The sequence below is a fragment of the Epinephelus fuscoguttatus genome, linkage group LG9 (genome assembly GCF_011397635.1).
Source record: "Epinephelus fuscoguttatus linkage group LG9, E.fuscoguttatus.final_Chr_v1".
NCBI classification, from domain to species: domain Eukaryota; kingdom Metazoa; phylum Chordata; class Actinopteri; order Perciformes; family Serranidae; genus Epinephelus; species Epinephelus fuscoguttatus.
In genome coordinates, this window is record NC_064760.1 from 20,057,203 (window position 1) to 20,085,127 (window position 27,925).

The window sequence follows — 27,925 nt, forward strand, 5'->3', positions numbered from 1 at the left end:
GTGTGGGGCAGCTGTGACTAGATCCGTCCCCTGGCAAAGTTTATTATGGGGTGTCTACAGGTATTGAACACTTACATTTAATTCTTTTTAAGACCTTTCAAGGACAATTTACAACCAAAGAAGACTGATTTTTTGACTGTTGTATGAAGGTAAGGAGCATTTATATGTGCAGTGTTGGGAAGGTTATTTTTGAAATAGGTTACAGATTTCTAGTTATCCTGTTAAAAATGTAAAAGTAATGGAACTATTTTAATTACCTAATCAAAGTGAATGTCCAGAAATAGACTATGTCAAAAGAAAGCATTCATGCAGGGTGAAAAGATACAAAGCAACAGAATTAATGTTATATTTGACAAATAAAAATTTCCCTGAAGAGAATATATTCAGACGTAACCCCTTTGTCATCACCAACATTTTGATTAGTAACTGTAATTTAATTAAATATTTTTTTCGCAATAACTGTAACTGATTACAATTACATATATTTTGTAATTTAATTACATGTGACTAGTTCCTCCCCAACACTGCATATGAAGTCGTTTCAGAGATAGATTATATGTAGGAAAATAGTTATTAGAGTGAGTCAGGTCAATCTGCATTTTGCCACAGGTAAGGGAAACTATAAAGTAACTAGAGCACTCGGAGGGCACAGACCTCCGCCAAGCAGCTCGGATTTCCCGCCATTTGACTATTTTATCGACTTCACTTCAACCGATCACCACCAAAATTTTCTCATCTGTTCCTTGTCCCATTATCAACCTTTCCTGAAAATGTCATCAAAATCTGTTCAAAACTTTTCAAATTATTTTGCAGACAAACAGACAAATGAAGGCGAAAACATAACCTTCTTGGCGGAGGTAAAAAGACGGCGTCAGGTTCAGTGGCAGGTTTAGAAATCTGGACTTTAACAAAGAGGGGTTTGGCTTATTTTGACAAAAATAAATAAAATGAAATAAAATAAAGCTGGATATATAAAATTGGATAAGATAAGTGCAGACACCATGTGTAAATGTGAGCAAAGTCAGTTGAGTATCTCTGAAGTATATACAATAACAATAATATGACAGGGGCCATTTTGCTGCTTACAGAGTACTTTTGCTTTATAGTTCACTTTTTGTTGCTAATATTTTTGTATTTGCAGTAAACGTTTGAAAGCAGGACTTTTTCTTTAAACAGAGTATTTTTACAGTAAAGTATTGCCTCTTTTAGGTTTAAGATTGAAGTACTTCTTCAACACTGTTCTTTGTTTGACTCGACTTCCAGTCACCTTTGCAATAAGCTCAGCTCAGTATAGATAGATTTAACAATCAATAAAAACTATCTAATGTCACATTTTACTTTGAATCCAGAGAGAAATAACAGAAATGTCGCCCTCCTGTGTTTATACAGGGAACAGCTGGGCCTCTGTGGGTTTGGCCTACCAGCTGTTTTGTCCCAGCAGGGCCTCAAATACAGCTCTGGTCTCCAAGTTTGACTGCTCAAAGAATATGGCTTCAATAATGCTGAGGCCACAGATCGGTATCTTCTGTTTACTCCTGTGTCTCATTACTGCTCTGCTGCTTGTATAACTTTTTATTTTCTGTTTATGGTGTCCTGTTGCCCCGAGAGCTGTATTTTAATTTAACTGCCAGAAATAAATAGGAACCAATTTCAATGTAGTTGTGTGACGAATAAAGTCTCGTCCAAACCTGTAATGTGAGCTATATTTGACCCGGACCACAAGGTGCATGTGAGAAAGAGAGAAGTGCTTTCGGTCATCCTTAGAAAATCTTATCAAGGGCTCTCTTAGATTTTTTGGTCAGTGTGAGACGAACCAGGGCCAAGGATCATGACGGATTTGGCTATATGAAGGCTATACAGGCCGGATGTATGGACGTATGGGTCTGTCTGCACACTCCCTCACAAGGTCAAAGGCACGGACATAGTTTATGTTATGTCTGTCTGTGTGCGTGTGTGTGAGCGGGGGTCGAGAGACTTCCCTCCCAAGGACAGTGGGACCCAGTGTGAGACAGAGCAAGGCGCTCTACCGTGGGATAAGTACAGGTTGGATATAGCAAGGGGTAGTTAAGTGGAAAAGACTAACAGATGCTGGGGCTAGTTTACTCTGGGGGGAGGGAGCCTCACCACAGCTTGAGCACTAGCACCCTGACACACACACATAGATACATACACACACACACACACACACACAGAGTGAGGCTGCATTCTCACTGTGGCTTAGAAAAAACAATTTTACTGCGATGGCTGGAGAACAGTTTGTATCTCTTTAAGCTTTTTTAACAGCAGGAGTCATCCAGACAAAACGCTCTTCAGTGAAGACAGACACATCAGTTGCAGGACATTAAAGGATCATTTCACCAAAATGATTTAAAAAACATCACGCACATCCAAAAACGATAAATACTGGTTGCTGGACAGAGGAACAAATACAAAAATACAAAAACAGGTCCGCACCAGTGTCCGATGAAGGGCTGGTGCCCGAAATGTCACATGTGGTGATGTGATTTAAATTTTCAAAAGGAGCACTTCCTGGTGTGCAGACCTGTTTTTGTATTTTTCTATCAGTTTACCAAAATAAAAATTTAAAAAAAGAAATAACAAATATAATACACCTGTAGGAGGATCTATGCATGAAGGTAGTTTGGGTTTAACTTAGACAGTTTTTACATATCCATCTATGTGATTTCAGCCCTAAACCCAATATAGTGTGGTAAACTAAATTGTGGTGCAAACAGCACTGCATAATGGCACTTAAAAATATCAGCTGTAATGATAGGGATTCTCCGTGGCAACAGATGCAGTTGTAGTATTAAAAGCTGTCGACTAAGACAAAAAAAGGGATAAAACATGAGGTGGGAGGACGAAGTATTTGGATCTTTTACCTGAGTAAAAGTATCAATACTACAGTGCAAAAAATACTCTAAAAGCAAAAGTACAAAAGTATTAACATCAATCAAACTTTAAGTACCAAAAGTGAAAGTACCCACTATGAAAATAACCCTTGCGCCATTGAAACCGCCCACTCCACCAGGTTGTCTGATTCAGGATTGATTGACAGTGACAGAATACAAACTTAATCAAAGGGAAGCTTTTTGGATCCATCTACTGGATGCTTTAAAGTATCCTGGTCTCAATGAGGATATAGACTTCACAGTTTTTTGTGATTTGTCATTATTCTCTACAAGCTTCACCATTTTTCTCAGAGCCTATGTTAAGATAGGTGTCTATATATTTAAATTGTTTTTTTTCTGGCTATCTTGTCATGTCACTATGTTTTTTATTAACTTGTTCTTTTTGTCATTATTGTTTATTTGTTTCCCCTGCCATGCCATTATATGGGTCATGTGATGGCCTCTGATTGGTTCCTGCCACTATATAGGTGTGGCCATACCTGCGTTGTATGTTTTGAAAGCCCTGATGAAGACCTACAGTGGTTGAAACCTGATGGCTCTTTTAATGATTTAGCTACTACAAAAAAGGCTTTTTAAGATTTCCCTCCTCGATTTTCTGTATTTTTTCGGAGTGCCTGGATTGCCGTCCTGTCAATTCTGTTGTTCCTGACACAAGATTTTGATCCACATTTATATATACAAAGCAACCAGTCGTCTCTCTTTTTTTGGGTTGTCTGATTCATCTGACATCATGACATAAAACAATGGTTTCTTGATTGAAAAAGCAATCGATCCAATGATCGTCATGGAGAGACTAACGCTTAGCCAATCAATGCCACAAGCAGGACTCAAACAGTTATCAAGCGTTGTCAAGCTGTTTGCCAGAATAAACGAGGAGCAATAACAACAATGGAGACCGATGGAGACCGATGTAGATAAGACAGACGCTGCTATAGACGACATGTCTTTTTATTATCACCCAACTTTTATTTCACTCTGCTCCACTTTTAAAACCCCGCCAAAACCAGTATGCTGCCATGGCTACACATCAATATTGATTATGATTCAGGTAGAAATGTCAGTCTCTAGTGACTGGGTTAGAGAAAGTGAATCCCCCTCCCGCACAGAAATTGATTGGAGCTTGAAACAAGCTGATAATTCTGTCTGATATCAGGCAAGCATGGCCCATTTTTGAGTATTACTGAGTAGTAAATATTGATGTTTTCATGTGTTCATCACTTTAGTGTTGCAGCTGGTAAAGGTGGGGCTAATTTGTCTCTATATACACTGCTCAGTGGCTTAACCTTTATTAGTATGTAATAACATAGTTTATTTATTCTGTATCAGTAATCTAAATTTGCAAAGTAACTAGTAACTGAAGCTTTAAAATAAATATAGTGATGAAAAAGTAGAATATTTGCCTCTAACATGGAGGAATAGAAGTATAAAGTACCATGAAATGGAAATACGCAAGTAAAGTATGTCAAAATGTACTTAAGTACAGCACTTGAGTAGTCAGCTAAATTCCACCGCAGCCTATATGACGGTTACATAATCTGGGAGAGTCCTGCATTTCTATGTTAGGAAACATTCAGGATATTGTTGAAAGAAAAAAAATGAAATGAGAATACAGAATGGAGGAGAAAAAAAAGTATGAAACCAGCGGTCCCTCCCACTTCACAACCTTATACAATGTTATTTTAAAAACACTTTGCCAGCCAATCAGAAACAAGCTGTAACCTCAGCAAACCGCTGGCTCTGTTAGTACCATCCAGGACCGAATGTTGTTGTGACGGCCTTGTATTTGTCAGACTGGACTGCTACTGAGACTTTATTGTCGACCAAGTTTTCAAAACACACACACGCACACACACACACACACACACTCACACTCACACTCACACTCACACACACAAATTCATAAATCCACATCTCACTTTCTGCAGGGTCATCGAGGCAACAACGCCCGTCACAATCATGATAAAATTCACAATATATGCCAGGAAATAATTTCTGTGCTATCAGGCATGACCTCACCAGCCACAGACATACTGTCCATACACACAACACACCCAGTCACTCTCTGTCTCTCACACACTTACACACACACACACATGCGCACACACAGACAAACCACTGGCATACCAGAGAGCCTATATTTAAAATGAGCCCTGGGGATGTTTTTTATTTTCAGCATTTAGACATTCTATCAAAAGTGGTCAATGTGGATACTTGGGTGAAGAGAGAGACTGTGTGTATGTGTGTGTGTGTGTATGTGTGTATGTGTGTGTGTGTATCAGTGAGGCTGGTGGTAAAACATAGGTATGATATAATAATAGCATAGGAATAGTGATGAGTCAACAGCTTCTTTAGAATAAGATAATAAATGCACATTCAGAAAATGAGCATGAGAGTGTGAGATTACGGAATATTTGAGTCAGACCCAAATAGGTACAAATTTGCTAAGGCTGCAAAATACCACCTTCCAAACTTGTAGCCGTTCCAAATACAGCCCTATCATCCCACGTCTCATTTTCAAAGCCTCTCTTTTCTCCCTCTCTCCTCCCACCACAAATCCCAGAACCTCGAGCAGCAGAGAGAGAGGGAGAGAGACAGAGGAGATGAGGGGAGCATTTAAATCTAGCGTTCCGTGAGTGGTCGGGTCGGTGTCTGGAAATCTTTCACATCCTGTTTACGCCGGGCAGATTTCAGCCCGGGAACCGCAGAGAGCTGGCAGGGCCTCCGCCTGGACACAGCTCCTCTCTCTCTCTTTTCTATCTGCCTCCCTCGCCTAAAGATCTCAGTCTGCAAACCTTTCCACGCCGCCTCCTTCCTATCAACACCTTCAAACCTAAAGCAAACACGTCTAGCTCGCTCCGCTGCCCGCGGCCGCAGGAATATACGACCGAGGTGGAATCAAAATCCAGATAAAAAGAATCCTTTTCATGCTGACCAAATGTGGCCAAATCACACAACACCCCCTTTAATATCCAGGTATAGGTTTAATACAGCTATATTGTCATATGTACAAACGGAAAGTTCCAGAGATCGAAGAAGTTTTCATGCCTGTAAAGAATGGGATATTTGAGTAAAAATATAACATCTGAAAAGTCTGCTAAAGGTGATCAAACAGCGAAGATTAATGAACAAAGGATCTGTCTGTCCTCTCGTCTTCCCCCCCAGCACAAACAGTTTGTAGTTTTGGTCCCGTAATCACTCTCCTCCCTCACCTCTTCCTCTGAACTCAGCGGCACTTGCAGGATTTGACGACCATATTGGAGAGTTGCTCGACACGTGGTGTGCGGCCTATGAAGTACATAATGGTGAGGGGCTCCAGGTCCTGAGGAACGCAGCAGGGTGAGGCGGAGGCCTCAGGGTTCAGCTTGTTGTAGAGGGGCAGGATCTGACCAGGGGAGAGAAATAAAGGAGATTTAACCACAGTGTTAAACTAAGAAATCAGTTTCTTAATGTTGAGCTCCAACATCAGCACAATGTTTTGTCAAGAGCAGTTTTAGTTATTTCACCTGAGTCACTTTTTTATTTGTGTTTTTTTTCTCTACTCTTTTCCCTGGTGTGTCGTGTGCAGGGCTCAGTTGTGAAATCAAAATGTGATGACAGTTGTGGGGTTGTTCGCTTATGTTGCCAGACCACTGTTTCAGGAACAGCTCAACAATAGTTCCCTCTGTCTCCGGTCTTAATGCTAAGCTAAGCTAACCAGCTATGAGCAGTAGCTTCGTATTCACAGACATGAGAGTGGCATCAGCTGACTCTACGTAAGAAGTGTAAAAGCTTATTTCCTATGTCATAAATAACACATAGGATTTTTTTTGTTGATGTGGACATGAATATTTAATGTTGACAAAAATAGCAAAAGGTTTTAAGGGGCTTTTAAAGAAGGCAGCACGTGTGCAATTTACAGGGAGGGGTTTAGAAGGGACATGTCCCCTGCACCTTTTTAGAAGGCACTATTGGACACCTCCACTTTTTACTGTCCGAAAACTAATGCTATATTTAAAAGTGGCTACAGTATCTGTTATAGTAGAGCATGGAGTGTCTAGTTTAAACATTGTAAGAGGACATAGATCTTGAAATCTTGAGTTTCATAGTGTTTAATGGAGTAAAATATTTTTTGATGTATCCCCAAAAGTATAAAAAAGATAAAACAGTTTAATTATTGTGTACTTTGTTATATATTAAAATGAAAAATTACATTTTACTCCTTGCTTTACACATTTTGCTTTATTGCACCACTTTAATTGTTTTTATGCAGTTTCTTAATGTGACGGCTTGAACTGTGCCAACACACCATCTTATACTGGCTTAAGTAAAAGCAAATGTCTTTAAATAAACAGTGGCTGTGTTTGTCTTTGTTGTCAGCAGCAAAATGTCTCATTGCAGAAAGCTTGAGTGTCACACAAATGTTAAAATACTTCAAATCCACTGTGTATAACAATGAAGGACATGAGGGAAGAAAAAAAATCAATCAGAAGGTTCTGGAACAGTCGGCGTGGCTTCAGGCCATGTGTTGCATAAGCCTATATGTTCTGTAACTGGCTGCTGCGAAGTGACAGCCCATTTATGACGCTGGGGTTAACCAATCTTAGCGAACTGTGGTGTTTAGCCGCCACAAACAATGCACTTAAAGCTCATTTAAAGGCAAACGTCACCAGCATTTCAAAGTTTCTGTACGTTGAAGTCAGGCGGGAGGCTGATTTTTAGAGTCTAATCCAAACCAAATTTTTTTTTTTACGAGAGAGACCGAGGAGTTGTTTCAGCTATTGAAGTTGCTTTTGTTTGAACGGGAGTGAAGTTTTATAACTGATCAACCACAGATGATTTCTATTTGGAGAGTCTGGCTGCGTCTGTCTGGCTGTCTGTCACCGTTTCCATTCAAATTATTAACCAAAAAGAAAGGTCAAGACTCTCAAGGTTGCTGTGAAATAGATTTTGGAAAACAGGAGCACATTTGACTCAGTTTGACTTTACCAGAGAGGGCCATCTGATTTATTGGTCTGTGGTTAGAACAGATAATTGTTGTGGTGGCGTGTTTCACAGTGGCCTTCAGAGCTTTGAAGGAGACTGTCCTCCTCAAAAATACAACCACATGGGTCCTTTGTACAAGCAGCCGTTGCAACCCATATTTATCGTTAGTTGGTGATGTTAGCAGACATAATAATTATATCTGGAGCAAAGGACGAGGTCAGGTGACTTATTATTAGGAGCAAAGTCTGCATAGGTGATTGGGTCAAACAAACACAGGACTTTTCATCCAGGATACCAGTGTTTGTGAAACCAAAAGCCAACGTTGAGTTATCTTAAGAATGTGTCGTAGTGTGTGGTAGTATTAGACCTACGTGAGATATGTTACATAACAGATGTATTTATTTAAGTCAAACCATGATCTTTTTTTTTTTTTTTTAAAAACCTATCCATGATGTTTTGGTGCAACTGTGACCTTATCACAACGTTAACCACATGGTTACAACTGTGACTGTTAATGGTCATACGCAAGCTATTCTGTTGTCCACCAGTAGGTGTGCTAATTTTGGAAACACCCCTGTGGATTGTATTCAGAGGGTAGAAACAAAGACCTATGTAGTTGTATGGATTGAAGGACTTATTGCTGAGAGCAGATGTAGGCAGTCACACAATGACCAGAATTATCAAGGTACTCATGTCTTGACTCAGTCATATGTAGGGCTGGGGTATTTCCTAAAATTGTCTGATATTACTGCCAATACACAACACGCGATTTTTTTGTAACAAGACCAAAACAGTACTGATAGCTTGTCATTGCTGTTTCAATTTGCCTAAATAAAATTTGGATTCACATCAGGAACTGTCTGATCTAAGAAAAATTAAAACTGGAAAAAACACTTAATGCTGTTTTTTTGTGCTCCATAGTCTCCAGTCCTTGTTGCTGCAGACACATTTTGTATGTTACCAATAAAGAGATACCACAGCCAGCCCGGTCATATGTTCTCTTACAGAAATAACTCACCATGTTATAGTGGTTGTTGGCACTCCAGAGGTAAGGACAGCTGCCGGCACAGAAGTTGGCTTTGTAACCTTTGGGTTCGTGGATCCACTTCCAGTTGAGGTCCCTCCTGAAGTCGATGTAGAGCGAGCGCAGGCAGCAGCCCTGGTCCGAGCCGCTGAGACACAACATACACACAGAAATATTTCAAATCCCATCCTGCTTTTCATGGTCTGGGGCATGGGCCCAAACTTGGGTCATGGGAAAATGACAATGGGTCACCATTGAAGAAGCGGCCATCACAAGGTAATGACTATACAAGGCTGCCAGAGTTTTCCCCTGCAGCGTGAGGTAGTCTAAATAAAACACTGCACGCCTGTTGGCTCACAGTCTAAACACAGGGTCAATATTGTTAGTTTTGCCACACAATAGTCTGCAAAGTTTTGGGTCAGGAGAAAAAAAATCCACCGCCCACCGCAACTAGATTTCAGAATTATAAAACTACGTTTTAGTGCTGTCAGTCAGTCACACGTGACCACACACACACACATGCGGCTGGTTGGTGGCCTACCGGGAGCAGGTTGTGGTGTCTGTGGCGGCCGCCCTCTTTTTGCGGTTCTTCTTGGCCGGGTTGTCCACTCTGTCACTGGGCAGCACGGTGAGGATGAGGTGTGGCGTCTTGGTGGTGAAATCTGCCTGGCCTTTAACCTGACCGGGCTTTCTTATCTGACGAAGCTGCTCATCATCCAAACCTATGGAGAGCAGTCTAACAGTTAATACAGTGGTTCTCATAAAAAGAAATGTGTGTATGTGTTTATTTTTTGGACATTTCTCTAAGCTTTGCTTTTTTATTACGAAATACTGGATAGTTTTCCCTCTTCACTCTTATAAAAACTATTCAAATCGGAAAAAGGAACATCACCCATAAGTGGAATTACTCACAAAGCTAGATGCATTCTGTGACAAGGGTTTGTGGGTAGATGATGTTTTGTTTTGAGACAAAAAGGCCGAGTTTAAGATAAACTCTGCAGTGCTTTCATACAGTAGTAATCCCTCTCAATCATCACTTATGACCCACTCTCAGTGTGTGGCTGTATTTTTCTGCAGAGACTCTGCCCTCTGCCTGTATTTTCTTAGTTTCTCTGTCCAAGATGGTCATGGCCGTGTACCCCCACAGCGCTCAGGTGAGGTCGAGGCTTTATATAAAGGTGGCGACCAGGTGCCAGACTGTAAGCAGCAGGCATCCAAGAGACACAGTGCCAAAAGAAAGCAAATAAACCGAGGTAAAATACCAAGCGAGAGTGAATCTGAGGTTGGCTTTTACTTTCACTTTAGCTGGCGAGCGTGTTTACAAACAATAACTGACAACCCTGTATATCATATTATTATCCTATTATCCTAAATTCCTATAATGACACCTTTGAATTCCCTCAGTTTGAACATGTTAGATGCCGGAAAAATGTCTTACTTCATATGCAGTAATATGCTTTATGTTTTTTACGCTCCAAAGTGTTTTTGAGAGAACAGTACGACACATTTACAAGTCCCACAGTTTCTGATTACTGTTGAACAAATATTACAGACCATAGACAGAAACAGATGTATACATGATGCTGCTGTTTCATGCGGGGCCAGGAGTGATTTCACAGTGTTTCTGAGCTCAGAACAAGCCCCCGCTTGTCTGACATCAGTATCAAAACTTGACATTTTTTTCTAAGTGGAAAAAAAAACCTGAGTTGGCTCAGCTGAGTGTAAATCTTGAGGAAAGTGCCATAATTTGGGGCCTAAATGAAGCAACGCAGACAGTCTGAAACTCAACAGTTACACAGTGTGGAAGAACAGCCTCGCCATTATTCCTGCACGATAGTGTGCAAGTGATTCATGAATCATTTCGGAGGCGCCTTGCAGACGAGTCTGCGCTTTATGTTCACATTTTGTGACCTGCGGGACTATTGCTTTGCTGATAAATCTTCCACAAGTGCTTTTAATGTCCTAACAAAGCCATTTAAACCCCACCTGCAGGATTACTCATCTCAATAGCCATCGGATAACACAGAAGTTCATCACGTTTATGGCACACTGTTTGTCATGTGTTGTGGTGAGCTCAATAACTAATTTTCACAGGTAGCCCCAACACTGACTAATGTTGCATGCTGACCAGTAATCTATAAACAACCAACATCTGCAGAATCAGGGTGTCTAAAGGTATAATGCATAAATTTAATGCTTTTTGAGACCCTTTAAGGATAATTCTTACCCTGTTTTTTGGACAACTCATCTTTTTTTTTTTTTAAATCCAAACATTGTAAGTATAAAGGTAGGTGTAGGCCGTGTATGTGTTCCTAAGCAGAGGTAGGTTTTATGCAGGAATATTGTCAATAGTGTGAGTTAATCTACATTTTTCAGCAGGTAAGCATACGTATAAAGTAAAAAGACAGCATTAGGTTCAGTGGTTGGTTTAAAACTTTGTAACATCATAAATGTGGACTTTCACACAGAAGAACTTGACTAATTTTGACAAAAATAAATTAAAAGAAGTGTAAATGACATTAGATAAAATGTCTGTGGCAATTAAGAGTTCACAAATTCAAATTTAAGAGAATTCAGTAACCTCTAATATTTGTGAAATTGAAAGACATTTTAAGGACCTGCAGACACCCTGAGAGACCTGCTGCAGCCCTCAGGAGAGTCTTTCCTTCAATGTCTCCAAGTAGGACATGAAACAGCTTGTCTCAGTTAACCCACGCTTCTCCCGCTTGCATTTTTCTGTGTGTGGAAATGATTAAAATATATAATAACAGTTTAAGATGAACTGTCGGGGGGTATATCCGAGCCTATGAAAGCTGCTCTAGCCATCTACTCTGCAGACACACATATATATGAGTACCTTCGCTGTGCTAACAAGATGTGCAGTCAAAACAAAAAGAACAAACCTGCAAAGAGAGCCTCCAGCTCCTCACTCTTGTTGGGAACAATGTTATTGGTGGATGGAACGAAGGTGCAGCAGGGACAGTGGACACCCAGCTTCAGGCCAAGATTATTCTCTGATCAGAGGAAAGGGCACATCGAAATAAGCTGATGGAAATGAAGTTCACAAACACTATATATATACACGCTGTATGTGAATCATGATGTGTAGGACGTGTTGAGGCGAACCTGGATCTGACACCCAGTCCTTTATGGTTTCTGTAACCTCCACAGAGATCCAGGCTCCCTTTGCCTTCGGCTGCACCGTGCGGGAGTCAATATAACGTTGAGTGGAGGTGCTTTCTTCATCTGGCTTCAGCAGCTGACATAACACACAAAACCACACACACAAAACCGCACGCACAAATGCGCGCGCACACACACACACACACACACACACACACACACACACACACACACACACACACACACACACACACAGAAAGACAGTGATAAAGCTGGCGTACAGATGGTCAGTAAATATTATAATTTCCACTGTGGTAAAGAGGGCAGTGAGTTCATTTTCCTTCATATTTACATAACACATGAATGGCACAGAGCCTAACACTGTGTCACTGTGTGTCATAGAAGCCAATAACAACCTGCAAATCTTTCATCAGACATGTAAAGTATGTTTATGCTCACTTTCCTGGGGCTAACATACTTCTGTGAGAGGGGTGAACTGTCTCCCTCCAGTCAAAATATAAATATAGCTTAATTTGTGAAGAGTTATTGTCATAACAGTCTTGTTGGCCTGATGCCAAAATTCCCAAAGGTGAAAAATCTACACAAAAAAAGCCACATTAAAATGGTACTGGTCACACCTTGTGCATATGAACATTATTTTCAAGGAGAAGAAACAATTCCCTGCTACTTTTATACTTAAAGAGGACGTAAGTGATTTTAAAGTAATATTATCAAAGCATTTTATTTAAATAAATGTGATTATCGCGAATGAGATAACACAATGGTTCACTGATGAAAGCACTTGCATTTGCAGTATGACAATGTCCGTGTCTGTGGTGACATTCCCGGAAAAAAATCACAAGCGGTGACAAGCGCAAGTCATTAAAAATCCACTCTCACACACGTCGAACAATACATACATGCATGCACACCGTCTGTGCTGTGGTAACCCTTTCATGTTGCCAGCTGCAGGGCTCATAAACGAGTCGATATAAATAAATCCACCAGCCTGTTTTTAAACCAGACCAGACGCTTAAGCTAACGCTGCGGATCATAAGTTGCGTCCTGTCTGAACAGCCCTAAAGGTTAAAATGGGCACTGAGTGCTTCAGCCACCTGTCTAAACCTGGTGTTAAGTCTGCAATCAAACACACTACTGCTTATTGCCCTAGGTGGTGCCAAAATGAACGTTCTTTGGCAAATGTAGTTTATTTCAATGTAAAACCTTAAAGAGACACATCAATCTGACTGTCTCTCACTGATAACTCTGGTCCAGGGCTCAACAGTAAGGTTTGCCACATCAGGCAAGTAAATGTACCAGCTCTTTGCCCGATCAGGCAAGTTAGACATTTTTTTTTTTTTTCAATTAAATACGTCAATTTCTCTGGAGCTGGTGATGGAAGTAGCTAAGGAGTGAGAAATCTCACTTCCTTCTCATCTATGTTAAAAGTTCCACATGCACACTGATTGGGCACTCACGTGAAAATGGCAGCGGGTAAAGACAATGTTTATGAGTTGAACCGCAAGCAAAGATTTCAATTATCCTGGAAATGGGAGCTTAGCTGGGTGGATGTAGGTGAAACTATATTTTGCACATTTTGCCGCAAGATTGAGAGCAAGGTGGGTAAAATGGGGTCTTATTGTGACGTTTGCTTGTTTGTTTGTGCTGCTGTAGTCAAAGTGATGAACAGGTGAGCTCTGAGCCATCTTCAGTTGTTTACCTGATATATCTCCACTCTCTGCTCTGAGGCCCGGGCCTGCGGGTTGGGAGCTCTGAAGATCCTAAACTCAGCTTTGACCAGGGTGCTGTTAGTCAGGTCCACCCCACTGACGTCGAAGTGGACCACTCTGTAATGGGGGTTGGGGGCTGCTGGCTGTACCGCATCTGAGAGAGAGAAAGAAAAATAAAAAACATAAAAAAGATGACTAACGACCCAACAACATTTCATGGCTTCTGTGACAATGCTGTATTTATAGAACTGGTTAAAAAGCGCTGTGGGACTGATGCATTGTCTCGGACATAATTACTGCTGATGAGTGTCTCGAGAACTAAATTATAGGTTTGGGCACAGTGAGTAGAAGCGTCTGGTCTTATGTTTAATATATGGGTAATTGTTGCATTCATGGGTTTTACTGTATGAAACATCACTTCCCAACTCGACAGTTATGTAATTATGTACCATTTAGTATTCGGTACCATTAATCTAAAAATCTCTCAAATGAGGTCCATCAACACCAAGTTTTGTTTCTTTCTGGGAGAGCTGCGTGCCGCCAACCACAGCTGGCAGTTTGCCACCATAAAGCTTCTCTGAAGGCATCAGAGACCTGAGTGCCTTGCTGTTGAAGGAGGGGGCCGGATAACTTGACCTTCTCCACCTCTTCCTCATTTTCAAAACACCACTTCTACTGTTTTATAGTGGGTGGAGATATGCAGCACCTGGTTTAAAGAGGCAATGACAAACAATACTTCTGTTGATCTGTGAAGATCTAAAATACCAGTGATTTAGTTTATAGTGTCTTTTTGTGAAACTATACACCTCTATGTATCTTTACAAAGCACACAGAGTTGGAAATACCTGGATCAGATACATTAAAGATGCATAAGCAATTAAATCATATGGCAAGGACCATTTTAAACCACCAGTCCTGTGTTTATCTTTTTTTGTTAAGTCAAATTTGCTGCTAATACTTAAGTAAGATTTTGAATGCAGCACTTTTACTCATTAAAGAGTGCTTTTTACATACTTAGGAAGGATCTGAACACTCCCTCCATCATTGATGCTTTTACAACAGTATGGGAGATGGTACTGATGGAGGTGAAGCCCACTCAGTCAGTGCACCATATGGGAGAAAAGGGATAATGCAAAGTTGAAACTATAAAAGTTGACTGCTACTCCTCTATTATTCATTATGTATTGAATATGCTACTTGTACATCTCCAGACCTATAAAACTCCTTCAAAAGCAATATGGAGCTCCATAACGTTTGTTTTACAGGGTCACGAGCAACACTTGGTTCCCATTATGTTATGCAATGTTCGATTATTACTAAAGGTTCCTTGATGGACCTCCTTTAGTGAGACCCTGGACCACACACTGAGATCATCATACATCACACATGGACTCACTTGTGTCGGTGCGTGGGGGCAGCATGTCAATCCTCTGCACCTCTTTGGCATAATAGTCCTCCTCGCTGCTCTCGCGCTCGCACGCCGACTCCGCCAGACGCGCGCGCTCCTTCAGCAGCTCCCGCGTGCTGTTGTAGAGCAGCATGACCTCCGGGGGCACCGTGCCAGGCGGCGGGGCCTCGTCCTTCTCCGGCGGGCTGCGGATGCGAAGCTTGCTGAGGATCTGTCCGCGGACTGCCTCGATGCGCCGGGACTTCTGCGCGTCAAGGTTGATGGAGTGGCACGTGTTGAACCCCTCCACCAGCAACACACCGGAGAACCGGAGCAGCAGCAGCGCGAGGCGGGGGAGCCACATTGTCCGGTGAGGAGACGGAGGGACAGAGATAGCCTACTCTCTGAACGGCGGTGAAGGAAATCCAGCTGAAACTGTGAGGGTCACTGTGGGAGAGTGTCACTAACGTCTCAAAACCCCAGAATAAAAAATACGTGCGTAAACTGAGGGTTAAACCACTACATCCAACACTACGGGAATATAATAAAGAAAAAAATCCAATATTTAGTTCTAACAGGCTATTTTGGTCAGACCACTTTCTGTGGAAAAGGAAAACCACATCTGCTGACTTAACATGTATTCTGCTAAGATAATTTTAAAACATTGTTCAAACGTGCGCCTGCATATTTTAACACTGGACGCATAAAGACGCATTGTCATTTACTGTTTAGAGACTAGATTTAAGTTAAAAGCAACAGTTTAAAAGATCCGTACAGGAACAATTGCATCTACACGCAAAAATGATATCACACCACAACCAAACTCCACTATAAAAACCTCACATTAGTGATTGGAAATTTGGCTGACGCTTGAATTCCAATGTGGTGCGCTCAAAAGCTCCAGTGTTGTCCCGTGCCGGTGCGTGCGCGCTTTCCGCGTTTAAAGGTATTTAATTACAGTCTAACCGATAAGTTGGAGTTTTATCCGTCTCCGTTTTCCGTCGTCCATCCTCGGGATAATGCAACAGCTGTCAAGAGAAAAGAGTCATCATAGCTCAGCCCATGTCGCAGATCCTCCAAACAAAAACCTGAGCGGCTCACTTCATCTGGAGCAGCACAGTGCCCGTGCTTTCACCTCCGAAACACCCATCTGTGGAGCAAAAACCTGGCCCATGCCCGCTTCCAAAAAATCTAGTTACAGCTTTTAAAAAAACCCAATGAGGTCCTCCCATTCCCCGTTATAGGTAAACAGAAAGCAGCCTGCGCTAAATCGTAGGAAGAAACTGTTGATTTATGTTGGAAAAACCATGGTGGGCCTGTTAATCCCCCTCATATAAACATCAAAACACGGAAAAAGTCAAACGACGTAAAAAGCCATGACGCAGAAAAATATATGAAAGAAGTCCTTGTGCTGTGAATTTTAAAAAAAGAGGAAACTTTACAGTAAATTACAGATGCCCGGGCTAAATGAGCTCCAGTCTGAAAGCTCTGCTGAAAACACTGAGACCTGCTGCATGATGTGCCTCCATTATTCTGCAGATCCTCTGGGAGAAATGCTCAGACAGGAGGAGGAGGGAGGGACTGGATGTGAGAGAGGTGGTGGTGGTGGTGGGGCGGGTTGCCACCAAAGTGAAGGGAGTGTGTGATTATGTAGGCATGAGCCATCTTCCTCTCTCTCCCTCTCTCTCTCTCACACACACTTACATTTTGCAATTTCTTCTCTCCACAAAAATGCTTGCACCACCCCTCTCTCCGCAGGTAAACAACCCCCGAGGGCATGTCAGGCTTAAAGTAATATTGCAACATTTTAGGAAATACGGTATTCACTTTGTTTCAGAGAGTTAAATGAGAATGACAAGGTATATCTGTGCAGTAACGTTAAATATAAAGCTAGCTTAGAGCTAACTGTTAGCTTGGCATAAACAGAGAACACGGAGAAACAGCTAGCATAACATTGTAGTCTACAAAAAAATAAAATATTTAAATACATAATTCTTAAGCTGACTTATTGGCATTTTATTACTGGTTTGTTAAATTAACTACAAAAAATAAGGTGTAAACATAACATTTTACTGGGAGTTACGACCCTGACGTCTTCACTATGACCTGTTGCTAGGAGACCAGTTAAGACTCCCGGAAGTTACTTGTCCCAGCCATGAAATACATTAGCTATTACATATCTGCCCATAAAACATTAAATTTCTGTTTTTACATCTCGATTTCTGTAAAATTCAACAAATGAGATATCACATGTTAATTAGTGAGCTTTAGAGTTACTGGATTAAGTTACCTCTGGATGAAGCTAGGCTATAATTTTGCAGTCTTTTTTGCTAAGCTACGCTAACGCACAGTCAGTAGTAACAGGTAGCTTCATGTTAAACGCACAGACGCCAAGAAGAACATCTCACTTAAATGTCCAGTGTGAAAGATTTAGGGTGATTTAGTGGCATCTAGGGGTGAAGATTGCAGTTTGCAACCAGTTGAAACTTCTCCCATGTGCCTAGCATGAACTCCCAGTAAGGTTTTCAGTGTTAGTTAAGGAAGTTTTTACCAGAAGCTGAATTATCCACAGAACAGACCTGGGGTCTCATTTAAAAAACAGTGCATAGGATCCATACCAAAAGCCAGATTGGTGTGTGCAAATTTTTTTTTTTTGATAATTTCAATAATCAGGCTTCCACCTCACCATCTAGCATCACTTATTTTCCGTCTCCAAAATGTTCATTAGCAAGTTTCTCCCATCAAGTCTGTTTTTATACATCACAACTTTTGCATGTGAATTGGGATACGCTTCTTTCAGGCCTCATTTTGTGCGTACGCAATGTTTATAAATGAGACCCCAGGCGACTGCAGACGGCCTGCTTGTCCAGCACCTGCAAATGTATGCTCACCTATTTTCACTCTCAACTTCATATGTGCTCACTTTATTTTGATCCAGACGTTCAGGTGTTTTTTACTGTGAGCTTAATTTTCAGCAGAGGTCTTCTCTCCAAAACAATCTAACCTGGTGATCTAAATAGGAGAAAACGCTGAATAAAGCAGTTTCACATTACAAATCATTGTTTCTCCAATGCTGTTCTGCATGTCAAAGACGGGGCACTAGCCAAGCATCTGCTAGTCTGTGCTCTCCTTTTTTCTCTAATATCTCAAGATCCAGACGTTCAGGTTTTACTGGGAGATCCAAAAAACCCGGTGATTAAAACCAGTAAAAACCCTGAGTGAAGCCGTTTAAAAGTCAGTATTTTTCCGATGTTCTTGTCGCTGAAGGGCTGTTAACTATGGTGGCCAATGCGCGAATGGCTTTATCTAGAGCCAGTGTTTGGTTTGTCTGTTCTGGGCTATTGCAGAAACATGGTAGAGCAACATGGTGTTTGCCGTAGATGAGCATGGGGGAATGAGTTGGCATTTTTGCACCCCCAGTTCCCTCGTCCCGATGTCAGTGGGTTTCTTTTCAATAGGTTTTTGGTTTTATGCCTGAAATAAGGTCTGTGGTTTTCACAAGCTGAAGGGACTTTCATGCTTTGTTGTGTGACATTAAATGCCTCAGTAAAAACCCCAATTGTGAAATTTTAAAACTTTTATGTCTTGAAAAGAGGCTGCTAACAAGTGGTTAGATGAGAATACAGACTGTCATCATGCTGCTGTGGGGCAACACTAACAGTGTGACCTTGTTGTATTTCGTTTATAACCTAACGTTAGCTTTTTATTTCTGGCGATTGCATTTAGACTTCAAAAAGCATAAAAGTGGTGTTCATTCGTGAAGATTATGTTGCTGAACAAAATGTTCCAACAATCATTAACATTTGTTTGCCACAGAGCTTGTTTTCTGCAGTGATCCAAAATCCAATGGAAAAATCCCATGGGCTTTTTGATGACGGAACTAGGGAGACGCCGTCTTCAGCGTTGGCCTACAGAAAAACATCATACACAATGGTTCTTATTTTAAGGTGATTACACACTAAAGAAAACATACTTTACTATATTGTATACCATTTCTGCCAATATATCTCCCTAAATGCTGCACACTGGATCTTTAAATCTAGATATAGAAAATAAATCTAGATAAATAGAAGATGGAGAAATAAGATGTATTACCCAATACAGTGATTACAAAATGCAGAATTAAAAGGATCTCTGTGTGATTTTAAGCTTAGGATCACTCATGCCGAGCTAAATGCTTATCCTAATTTATTAAATCACTTCACAGCCCATCCCTCTTTATCTTTATCATTTCTAGCTTCCAATCTAGGCCCTTTCTTTCCTCTCTGTTCTTCTTTCGGTCTCATTGTTAATTACAGCTCAGAACTCGGAGAGGACTGTTAATCTGTCAGGGGTGGTTTTTATTGCTGCTCTGCTGCCATCCCATTATACCATTATTATAGTTGCGGGTGCAGGCCTGTAATTTCTGTAAGTAGAAGGGAAAGGTAGGAGAGACTCAAGCTGCCTCGAGGCTTCTGGTCAGGGCAACCCCCCCCTTCATCGTCTGTCCTGGCAAGGTTTCTAAAAATGATAACACCGCCCGCGAACAAACAGGCTCCTGTTCCAACTTGACTGCTGCTGCTGCCGCACCATCACCAGAAATGATTGGAAAGACTGGATTTGTCTGTGTGGACTTTAACGCTTTCTTTCAGGAGTGTTTTAAAGATCAGACACACCGCTGGGCATCTCAGATCACAGGAGCCCGCCCAGGTGGGGTGTCGTGTGTTTGTGCTGTAATGTGTGGCATACATGGAAAAAAAAAAAAAAAAAAAAGAAAGACTTCCTCAAAAACAACTTTGAGCCTGGCTGCTTTTTTTCTGCCTCTTTTCCTCAAAGCCAAATATAGACAAGCCACTGCCACGTCATCTGGCCCTCAGCACTTTCTTAAACCCTGAGAGAGGGCGAGATGGGGTTCAGAGCCTGTCACTCACTCACAGAGCCTCAGGGGATGTATTTTTTAGCATGTCTGTAATATAAGTGAATCCATATTTTCCACAAAAACCTAAAACAAATCGGGCTGTCGTGGAAATCAAGACAGTTTTATTGGAAAAAAAAAAGAAATAACTCAAACAGTTATAAAAATAAATACAGATAAAACCACTGGGGGTTACTCTCGGGGAACATTTCCACATGTTATTCTTCAAATCGCTTCCTCCTTTGGCAGCTCGGTCTCTTATATGTCATAACAACAATCAACCAAACAGTGTGGCCTATTTTCTCATGGCATCAACATAAGTCCAGCTTTTCTCTTCTCTCTTTCTGAATACCCACAATCCCAACTGAGTGACGGTTTGAGGATGTGTGTGAAAACCGTTGACATCGTGGAGCTGCTGTCTACACCTCGTCCTCGTTCAGCAGCATGTTGGGGATTCCTCTGGAGATGGGGAATTCTCGTCCTGATTCAGGGCACTGCAGACAGCCCTCTATCACCTCCACCTACAAAACACACACACACACACACACACACACACACACACACACACACACACACACACACACACACACACACACACACACAACACAACACAACACAACACAACACAACACAAGAGGTGTGAGACCACCACTAGATGTCACCATAAAGTAAAATAAACCACATGGCCGAAAGTATATGGACAGCCCTGTCACTATACTTTTGGTTTGGCCCAGGTCACCTAGTCTGGTAAGACTATCCTCATGACGTGAGCTAAACATTCTGTCTCGCTCTCCACATCAGTCTGGCCCCACTGCTGCCCCAAACAGTTACAGTGGGTGGGAGTGCTTACCTTGACAGAAAAGCTCCTTCAGCCAATCAACAAAACAAAACACTCGGGAACATCTTCTTCATCACAAATGGAGCCAGTTGATAAATCAAGCTTTTGCCAAGCTGTTTTTACTTTACTAGGGATTTGGAGCTGCCATTACTGTTCTGCAAGCTCAGTTTATGTAATCAACTACAACACAGTCCCTGATTTGCTGCTTACATGGTCAACTGCGGTGCAGATTCCTGATTGGCCCCAATTGGAATTTAATTTCTGGAAAGTGTTTGGGGCAGCAGTGGGACCAGACTGATACAGAGAGTGAAACATAATGTTGCGCTCATCGGGATGGTCTTACCAGGATGTAGGCCACTTAGTTCTGATTTAGGAAAATCATAATTCTACACTACAGGCTGTGTACTTGATATATATCGCTGTGTACTTGATATATGTCTTGATATATTTTTAATAGTCCCTCACCAACAGACTGTAAAAATAATGGACGTTGGACGAAAGATGGTATATACAACATTCAATAACTCTGGACTGGGATTGCCTCCACACGGCTCTCACCTCTGACTTGACAAGTAAACATGGAGGTGACATTCGAAATGGCAGCTAGGTGTTTATGCTAACCATGCTAACAACAGTGCTGACAGAGCTAACATTTTAAACCTGGTGGGAAAGCGGAGGTTGGGCGTTATGCTTCCTCAATGACACTGTCCCACCACCTTGAGTCTGGACCAAGCAGCAACCTCCGGGGCTGAAAAATCAAGCCAGCACAACAGTGCTAAAGACTGTAGTTCCTAAAATGGCCACTTGAGGCTGGCTCAAAGACGAAGTCCCGTAGACAACCATGTTAAAATGCCCCACTTAACAGCAGAAATAAACATGTTTACAGCCTGGTATATATAACAGTTTTGGTCTCTAGCTAATTTCAAAATACATGACAACTGTATGGGGGGTGAATTTTTATTTAACTCACCTGTTCACATTTATTTCAGGCCTAAAGTTCTGCATATTTAAGGGTGGGCTGCTTTGGGTGATAAGCTGTTTTTGAGGCGTCACCACAGTCTTTGAATCAGATCCACCCTCTCATCCAAATACGGTCACTTCTGGTTCTAAAAATCCAAGTTGGCAACAGCAAAACTGCTGACCTCAAGGCTTCAAAATAGCAGTCAACAAACCAGTGGGTGACATCATGGTAGCTGTCATTGCTGAACTGAAAATTCCAACCGGATGGAGCATTACAGTCAGCCTTTGGCTGTGACTGTTGCCTGCCAAAATATCTGCTGGCTTGTTTGCTTGTCCACCAAACAATCGTAACCGCCGCAGCTTCCTCTGATTCTGCGGCCATTTTCACAAGTATTCCCTTCTGCTACATGGCTAAAATGGCGACCATTCAAGGTGAGAATGGGAGTCACACGCACTAACATTCAAATGTGGACGGACTTTCTACCACAACACAAAACAGAGAGGCTTAGAGCACAACACATAAAGAGGTAGCATGACTTCATTCTCTGCTAAGGACACCTCACCTGAAAGCGTCTTTCATCAGACGTATGTAACCCTTAACATGCTTGTTCCTACAATATTATAGCTTTCATTCACAACCTAACTGTACCAGCATTTTCGCTGAAATGTATCCAGGTCTTGAGGTGAAAAATTCACAGTACAGGTTCCCCAAATATTTATCCCAACTCCCATTCACACATTTCACAGCATGCTGAAATGTTCCTGAACATTTCAGGGATGGACTGCATGTGTGAAAAGTTCTCAATGTTCTTGTGGCTGAATGGAAGCAAATTCCAGCAGCCAGGAACAAAAGTCTTTTGGAAAGTCTTCCCAGAACAGTGGAGGCTGTCACAGCAGCACAAAGTGTCTGGGACATAGAGGGGCGGCTGCGGCTCCACAGGAAGAGTGGGTCGTCCACTAATCACAGGGTTGATGGTGCAATCCCTGGCTCCTCTCTTACAATTAACGTGCGAGTATGTGAATGAGAGACAAAATGTATAGCACTTTGTCCGTTCACGTAGAAAAGCACTTTGAAAGAACCATCCATTTACCATTAACAGGAATGGTTTTGGAATAAGATGTTCAAGAATAATGTGTCATGTTTGGGAGTCAACATATTTTTGGCAATGCTGTGTTCATATTGGGGTTAGTACAATGACTATAACTAAAGTATTTTAGTTCCTGTGTTTGATCTCTACATAAATGGCACTCTCTGCTGCTGAATGGACGCGGTGCAGTTATGAAAAACACGACTGTGGAGGAAACAACCACATGAAAGCTTTGCTGCTAATTGCTATTGCCAGTAACAGATAAACAGAATTAGAAACAGGATGTAAAGTGCCGTCTGTACCTTTCTGTGCAACTGTGAGAGTGAATATTGTAAGCTGTTTGAGTTTTATACAAAAGGTGTACTGAAGTGTTCTACACAAAGATATCCCATAATTATTCTAATGATTCCTTCACTGTGTGAAGTGAAACAAGAGCAGGAAACACTGCTGGGGTTCACACTGTAAATAAATAGGTGGTCTCTTTTCATAGAGTCCACAAACACAAAAGGACCAAGACACTCCATACTTTTAAAAAATTGATTCAGGCTGGTGAAAATGTGGTTTGACTAAAAATTAAAGAGCTGAAATGACCTGTAAATTAGAATATTTTTTTAACCATGAGTGGAAAATCTACAGCCGCACCACATAGTTGGTAAATTGATTAGTCATGTGATGGAAAAAGGATATAGCCTTTGTACATGGGGTGTCAGCTCTACCAGGTGAGCTATTACACACCCCAACACACCTTCATTTAAACATTATGAAAGACTTGGTCATCAACAGGTTTTTGAATATGTGCAAATATCACAACTCCAACATTTTCTTCATTGGTTGAAGAAAGGAAAGCGGGAGGCTGTGTTCGTATGGCCGAACAAGTCCACCACTAGTGGAAAACTGTTCTGATGCAAAGAAGCAAAATGACAAGCAGCTTCACCTGTTCCACTTTTCCATATTTTGACGTTATAATGACGTGCTAGGGCAGTCAATCAAAGTATGCACAGCTCCATATAAACGGGAATATAAGTGAAATATTCATTCTCATTAGTCATGTAAACAACTTAGTAGGAAAATTGTCTTTTTCAGAACAAGGGCATAAAGTGCATATTTTGTACATATAAACCTGGTCAGTGTAATTGAAATATTTTAGGGTTTGGACTGTTGGTCGGACAAAACACATTCAGATGCATCCTACTACTACATACTGTGGGATCAGGTACTGTCGCAGTCGAAACACACCCACCAGCAGTGACAGGAATGACCTTACCTCTAACAGCACTCTGTGCACTTTCTTCAGGAACTCTTCGTTGTTCTCGAATTCTGGCAGCAGCTCACCTGGCAGGTCTTGCCGTTGACCCAACTACAGAGGGAAAAGAGACAGTAACAGTGTTCAGTTCGGGCAGTTATAAATTCATTAGTAGATTCTCCACCTACTGGTAAACAAGACACTACAGAAATAAAACATAATGACACAATATCCAGCACCCCAGTTATGGAATTCTGATTACTGAATACTAGTGGATCAAGTTTCAGGAGTACATATTTTAATAACCATTTCTTAATCTGCAACACTCCTCTGGAACACTGCAGCTGATACAAAGTACTCCACATTCACTCAAGTCCTATAAAGGATTCAAGTTTTCTAATAGTTAAAAATATAATGTAACACAAGACAACATCTTCCAGTAAATCAAAGAAGAACAGGTAACAAAAATAAAGCCCTATTCGGACGGGATTAGTTTTATATAGGGACGTGGGGTAAAGTAATAATTACCAGAGATTTTAGTCTCGTCCGAATGTGCCATGTCAGTAATCATTACCGCACGATGTCAGTAAAGATTACCGCGACTTTTACCTTCTGTAAAAGGGTCCCGGACAATTACCTCAGGTAATACTAATCCCGTACGAATAGACCAGCTGTAAATATGTGTGTTAGGGCTGTCAAAAAAAAAAAATCTAAGTTAGAAATATATTCGAATATATATATATTTTTTATAAGTTCGAATCTAAATTTGATAATTTGAATATCATTAATAATTAATTAATACTATCAATAATGTTGTATATCACGGCGAATCCCGTTCGGGGCGCAGGGGGAGGGAGAGGCGCCGACGGAGGAGCCCGCTGCGCCAACACCACTCACTGCGCTGTCCGCGATGTGTGACGTGTTCGGAGAGACATACAGGGAGAGTGTTGCACCTGCTGCCTCCCTGCCTACACTTTTTGAAGAAGAGATGAAACGTTACCAGAATGAGACCCCACTACGAGCCGACCAGGATCCACTGTTGTGGTGGAAAACTACGCACTGAAGTATCCAAACATTGCTCAGATAGCGAGGCAGAAGTTGGTCAGACCTGGCGCTTCACTGAGGTCAGAACGGGTGTTTTCATCCGAGTGTCACATTCATATAGCGTCAGCAATAAGCATCTTATTTTTTGTGGGTTTTTTTGTAAAAATAAATAAATAAATAAAATAATACTAATAGCCTACTACTACTACTAATAATATATATTCTAATATTATTCGAACTCTACTAAATTAATTCGAAAATATTCGAACTCAATTTCATGGTGCTTTTGACAGTCCTATCATACGCACATGACGGCAGGAGGGGACGGCGGTGCGTGAATGGATTTACCCCTCCCACTTGTGGTAGTTTTACTGATATTTCTTATCCCGTGCGAATCGGCCATTAATGTTACTGGCGTCCTGTGGTAAAGTGACATTACCCCACGTGCCCATGTTAAACTAATCCCGTCCGAATAGTGCTTAACAGAACAAAACACTTAACTCTTAATCCATCTTTTATTATATTGAGAGATTCTTCACAGCTTACAAGTTTTTACCATGTCTCTCTGGAATGTTCCAGAGAAAATTGTTTTGGTATCCATGTTCAAAATGTCACACAAGTTCTGACAGTCTCTGGTGCAGTCAGACTCACCACCTCTGCAGCCTGGACCAGAGCGCTCCACTGCAGTTTGGGGATCATCCGGCAGACAAACTGAGGGTTGAAGTCCACCTCATTCACTTTCACCTCAGTTGCCTACACAATGAAAACACAGTCTATTAGCGTGGACATTCAGGGTCCTAAAAGTCAAGTCACTAAGGGGGCTTTACAAACTGCACAGCATACGACACCCTCTGTCCTTTTCAACCCTTGCGTGACATACAGAGAAACTATCCCCCCAACAACCCTTTCAAAAAGAAAAACATCAGAAACCTCAAGTCCAAGGAGAGATCCCTCTTCTTCCCCTGAACAGCAACGGCTGTCCCACTTTACACATTATGGCTGTGTTTACAATTATTTCCTCTGCCACTTGTTCTCTACAACCACTGACATAAAAGCACCTTGTATTTTACTCACCAGGGAACAGTAAGCTGAGATTAGACACACACTACTTATTACTTTATTAAAAGGTATTTCAGAGGGCATTTTATTACATATATTTCACATTAAGAATCCAGAAACTCAAATTAAATGGCAGAGGGTAGATATATTACACTGGGTAGCAAGTAGGGTGGGTTATTTTGACCACAGAAGTATTAAAATATTTAATATCAAGATGTAGTCAAGACATACAGCTGACTCTAGAGCTGTAAGTCTAATCAAGTCTTGTGTATTTTGGTTTATTTCGACAGTTGAAGGAGAGAAAGTTAAGCTTCTTTAACGTTACTGGTGCTAGCTTGCTAACATCTTGTTAGCTTGTTACTGAGCGCTACATGAATAACTCAGTCACATGTTCAACGTAAAAACGTTACAAGTGGCATTTAACTACACGTTACTTTCTCTGTTATTTAATTTAACTAATCCACATACCATAAAACACAGGACATTATATGGTGACGCTAGTAGTGTTAGCGTTAGCCGTGTAGCTCAGGTGTTGACAGTTTACCTTGATGAGCAGCGGGTATCCTTTGGTGACTCCCTTCACGTGAGATGTCAACATGTTGTGCGTGAGCAGCTTCATGTTTACAGACGACTGTCACTGCTTCAACTGTAATTTTTATGGTAAATATACAGAGAAATGTATGTGTATTAGCTACGTTTGAATCACGCTGCAGCGTTTACCATCAGCGTTTACATGTGGACCGGAAGTGCTGCTGTTGCATCGCTAAAAAAAAGTCCGTCGAAGCTATTTCCGCCACCGTTGGTTCCGCTTAGACTTTTTTTTTTAAATATCAGTATATCTCTTTATCGGTCTCTTTAGAGTATCTGACTCCGATAAAAATTTAGTTGAAACCAGGATTAATTGTAACAGCCTTTTCTTTGGTAATAATAACAATAAACGGTGGCGGAACAAACATTCAGACAAACTTGGGACTGTACTGCACTTATCAGAGGAGGGGGTGGCATTAGTATGACTTTATTTTTGTGTTTTTTCATCTTGACCCTTCCCTGAGCTACAGATATTTTCCCTTGAGCTTCCCTGAGTGACTGGAGGAAAATCCATGACCCTCCTTTCACTATAAATAATCATAATTTTGTATATTCAAACAAAATGTGGGTATAGAGCCAATACAAGCATCACAGAGGGAAACATCATGAAAAAAATGAAAAAAACATAACTACCTCCCAGGTAAAAATGATTTAAAATGCCACTCTTGTTTTGCACCACTCTCCCCTCTCATAAGTGACTAACAGCCCCTTACTCAAATTAAAGAAGAAATAAAACCATTACAAGTAAACAAATCCTGTTCAAAATGCAGTTTTCTCAGCATATTTTACAGAACAATATCATATATCAATTACTGGATTATGGTTGCTGATGCATTTACATGTAAACAGTATTTTAGTGTTCTAGCTGACTGAGCTAATTATACTAGTTTTTGGTATTATCTATAACAATTGATTATACTTCGTTAGTCATTAGATCCAGTACATGTGTTGTATCTAAAACCTTAATGTTCTAACAAGCTTACAGAGTAACCAATAGCTGTAGCTATGAAATAAAAGCAATAGAGAGTAGCGAGAAGTCAGTATTTGCCTCTGAAATGCAATGGAGAGGTCTA

At 41.1% G+C, this 27,925-nt stretch overlaps 2 protein-coding genes across 4 annotated transcripts in view; both read right to left on the minus strand.

Annotated features, from left to right (window-relative positions):
* tgfb5 (transforming growth factor, beta 5) overlaps positions 1 to 17,143 on the minus strand; it is a 36,823-nt gene extending 19,680 nt beyond the window's left edge. For 2 of the 3 annotated variants that reach the window (XM_049585084.1, XM_049585083.1), the window contains exons 1-7: positions 15,148 to 17,143; positions 13,742 to 13,905; positions 12,025 to 12,157; positions 11,802 to 11,912; positions 9,440 to 9,620; positions 8,893 to 9,046; positions 6,122 to 6,294 (exon numbers count right to left, since the gene is read on the minus strand). In XM_049585084.1, the coding sequence (XP_049441041.1) occupies positions 6,136 to 6,294; positions 8,893 to 9,046; positions 9,440 to 9,620; positions 11,802 to 11,912; positions 12,025 to 12,157; positions 13,742 to 13,905; positions 15,148 to 15,502 (1,257 nt within the window). In that variant the 5' untranslated portion in view covers positions 15,503 to 17,143 and the 3' untranslated portion in view covers positions 6,122 to 6,135. Of the gene's footprint in view, positions 1 to 1,261; positions 6,295 to 8,892; positions 9,047 to 9,439; positions 9,621 to 11,801; positions 11,913 to 12,024; positions 12,158 to 13,741; positions 13,906 to 15,147 lie in introns of those variants that run through there. The other variant, XM_049585082.1, reaches the window with a different exon arrangement.
* Positions 17,144 to 20,135: 2,992 nt separating this feature from the next.
* On the minus strand, positions 20,136 to 27,017 carry trmt112 (tRNA methyltransferase activator subunit 11-2). Its single transcript, XM_049586646.1, has 4 exons — positions 26,809 to 27,017; positions 25,857 to 25,958; positions 24,183 to 24,275; positions 20,136 to 20,553 (listed from the first exon to the last, which is right to left on the minus strand). The coding sequence occupies exons 1-4, from the start codon at positions 26,881 to 26,883 to the stop codon at positions 20,452 to 20,454; spliced, it is 372 nt and encodes a 123-aa protein (XP_049442603.1). The 5' UTR covers positions 26,884 to 27,017; the 3' UTR covers positions 20,136 to 20,451.
* Positions 27,018 to 27,925: the final 908 nt, after the last annotated feature.

Excerpts from the sequence above, each read along its gene's own strand:
- trmt112 (XM_049586646.1), bottom strand. The coding sequence starts at position 26,883 with ATGAAGCTGCTCACGCACAACATGTTGACATCTCACGTGAAGGGAGTC. Across the intron at positions 24,276-25,856 it reads TGGTCCAGGCTGCAGAGGTG|TTGGGTCAACGGCAAGACCT; the intron begins GTGAGTCTGACT and ends TTCCCTCTGTAG. Across the intron at positions 20,554-24,182 it reads TGCACAGAGTGCTGTTAGAG|GTGGAGGTGATAGAGGGCTG; the intron begins GTAAGGTCATTC and ends TGTGTTTTGTAG.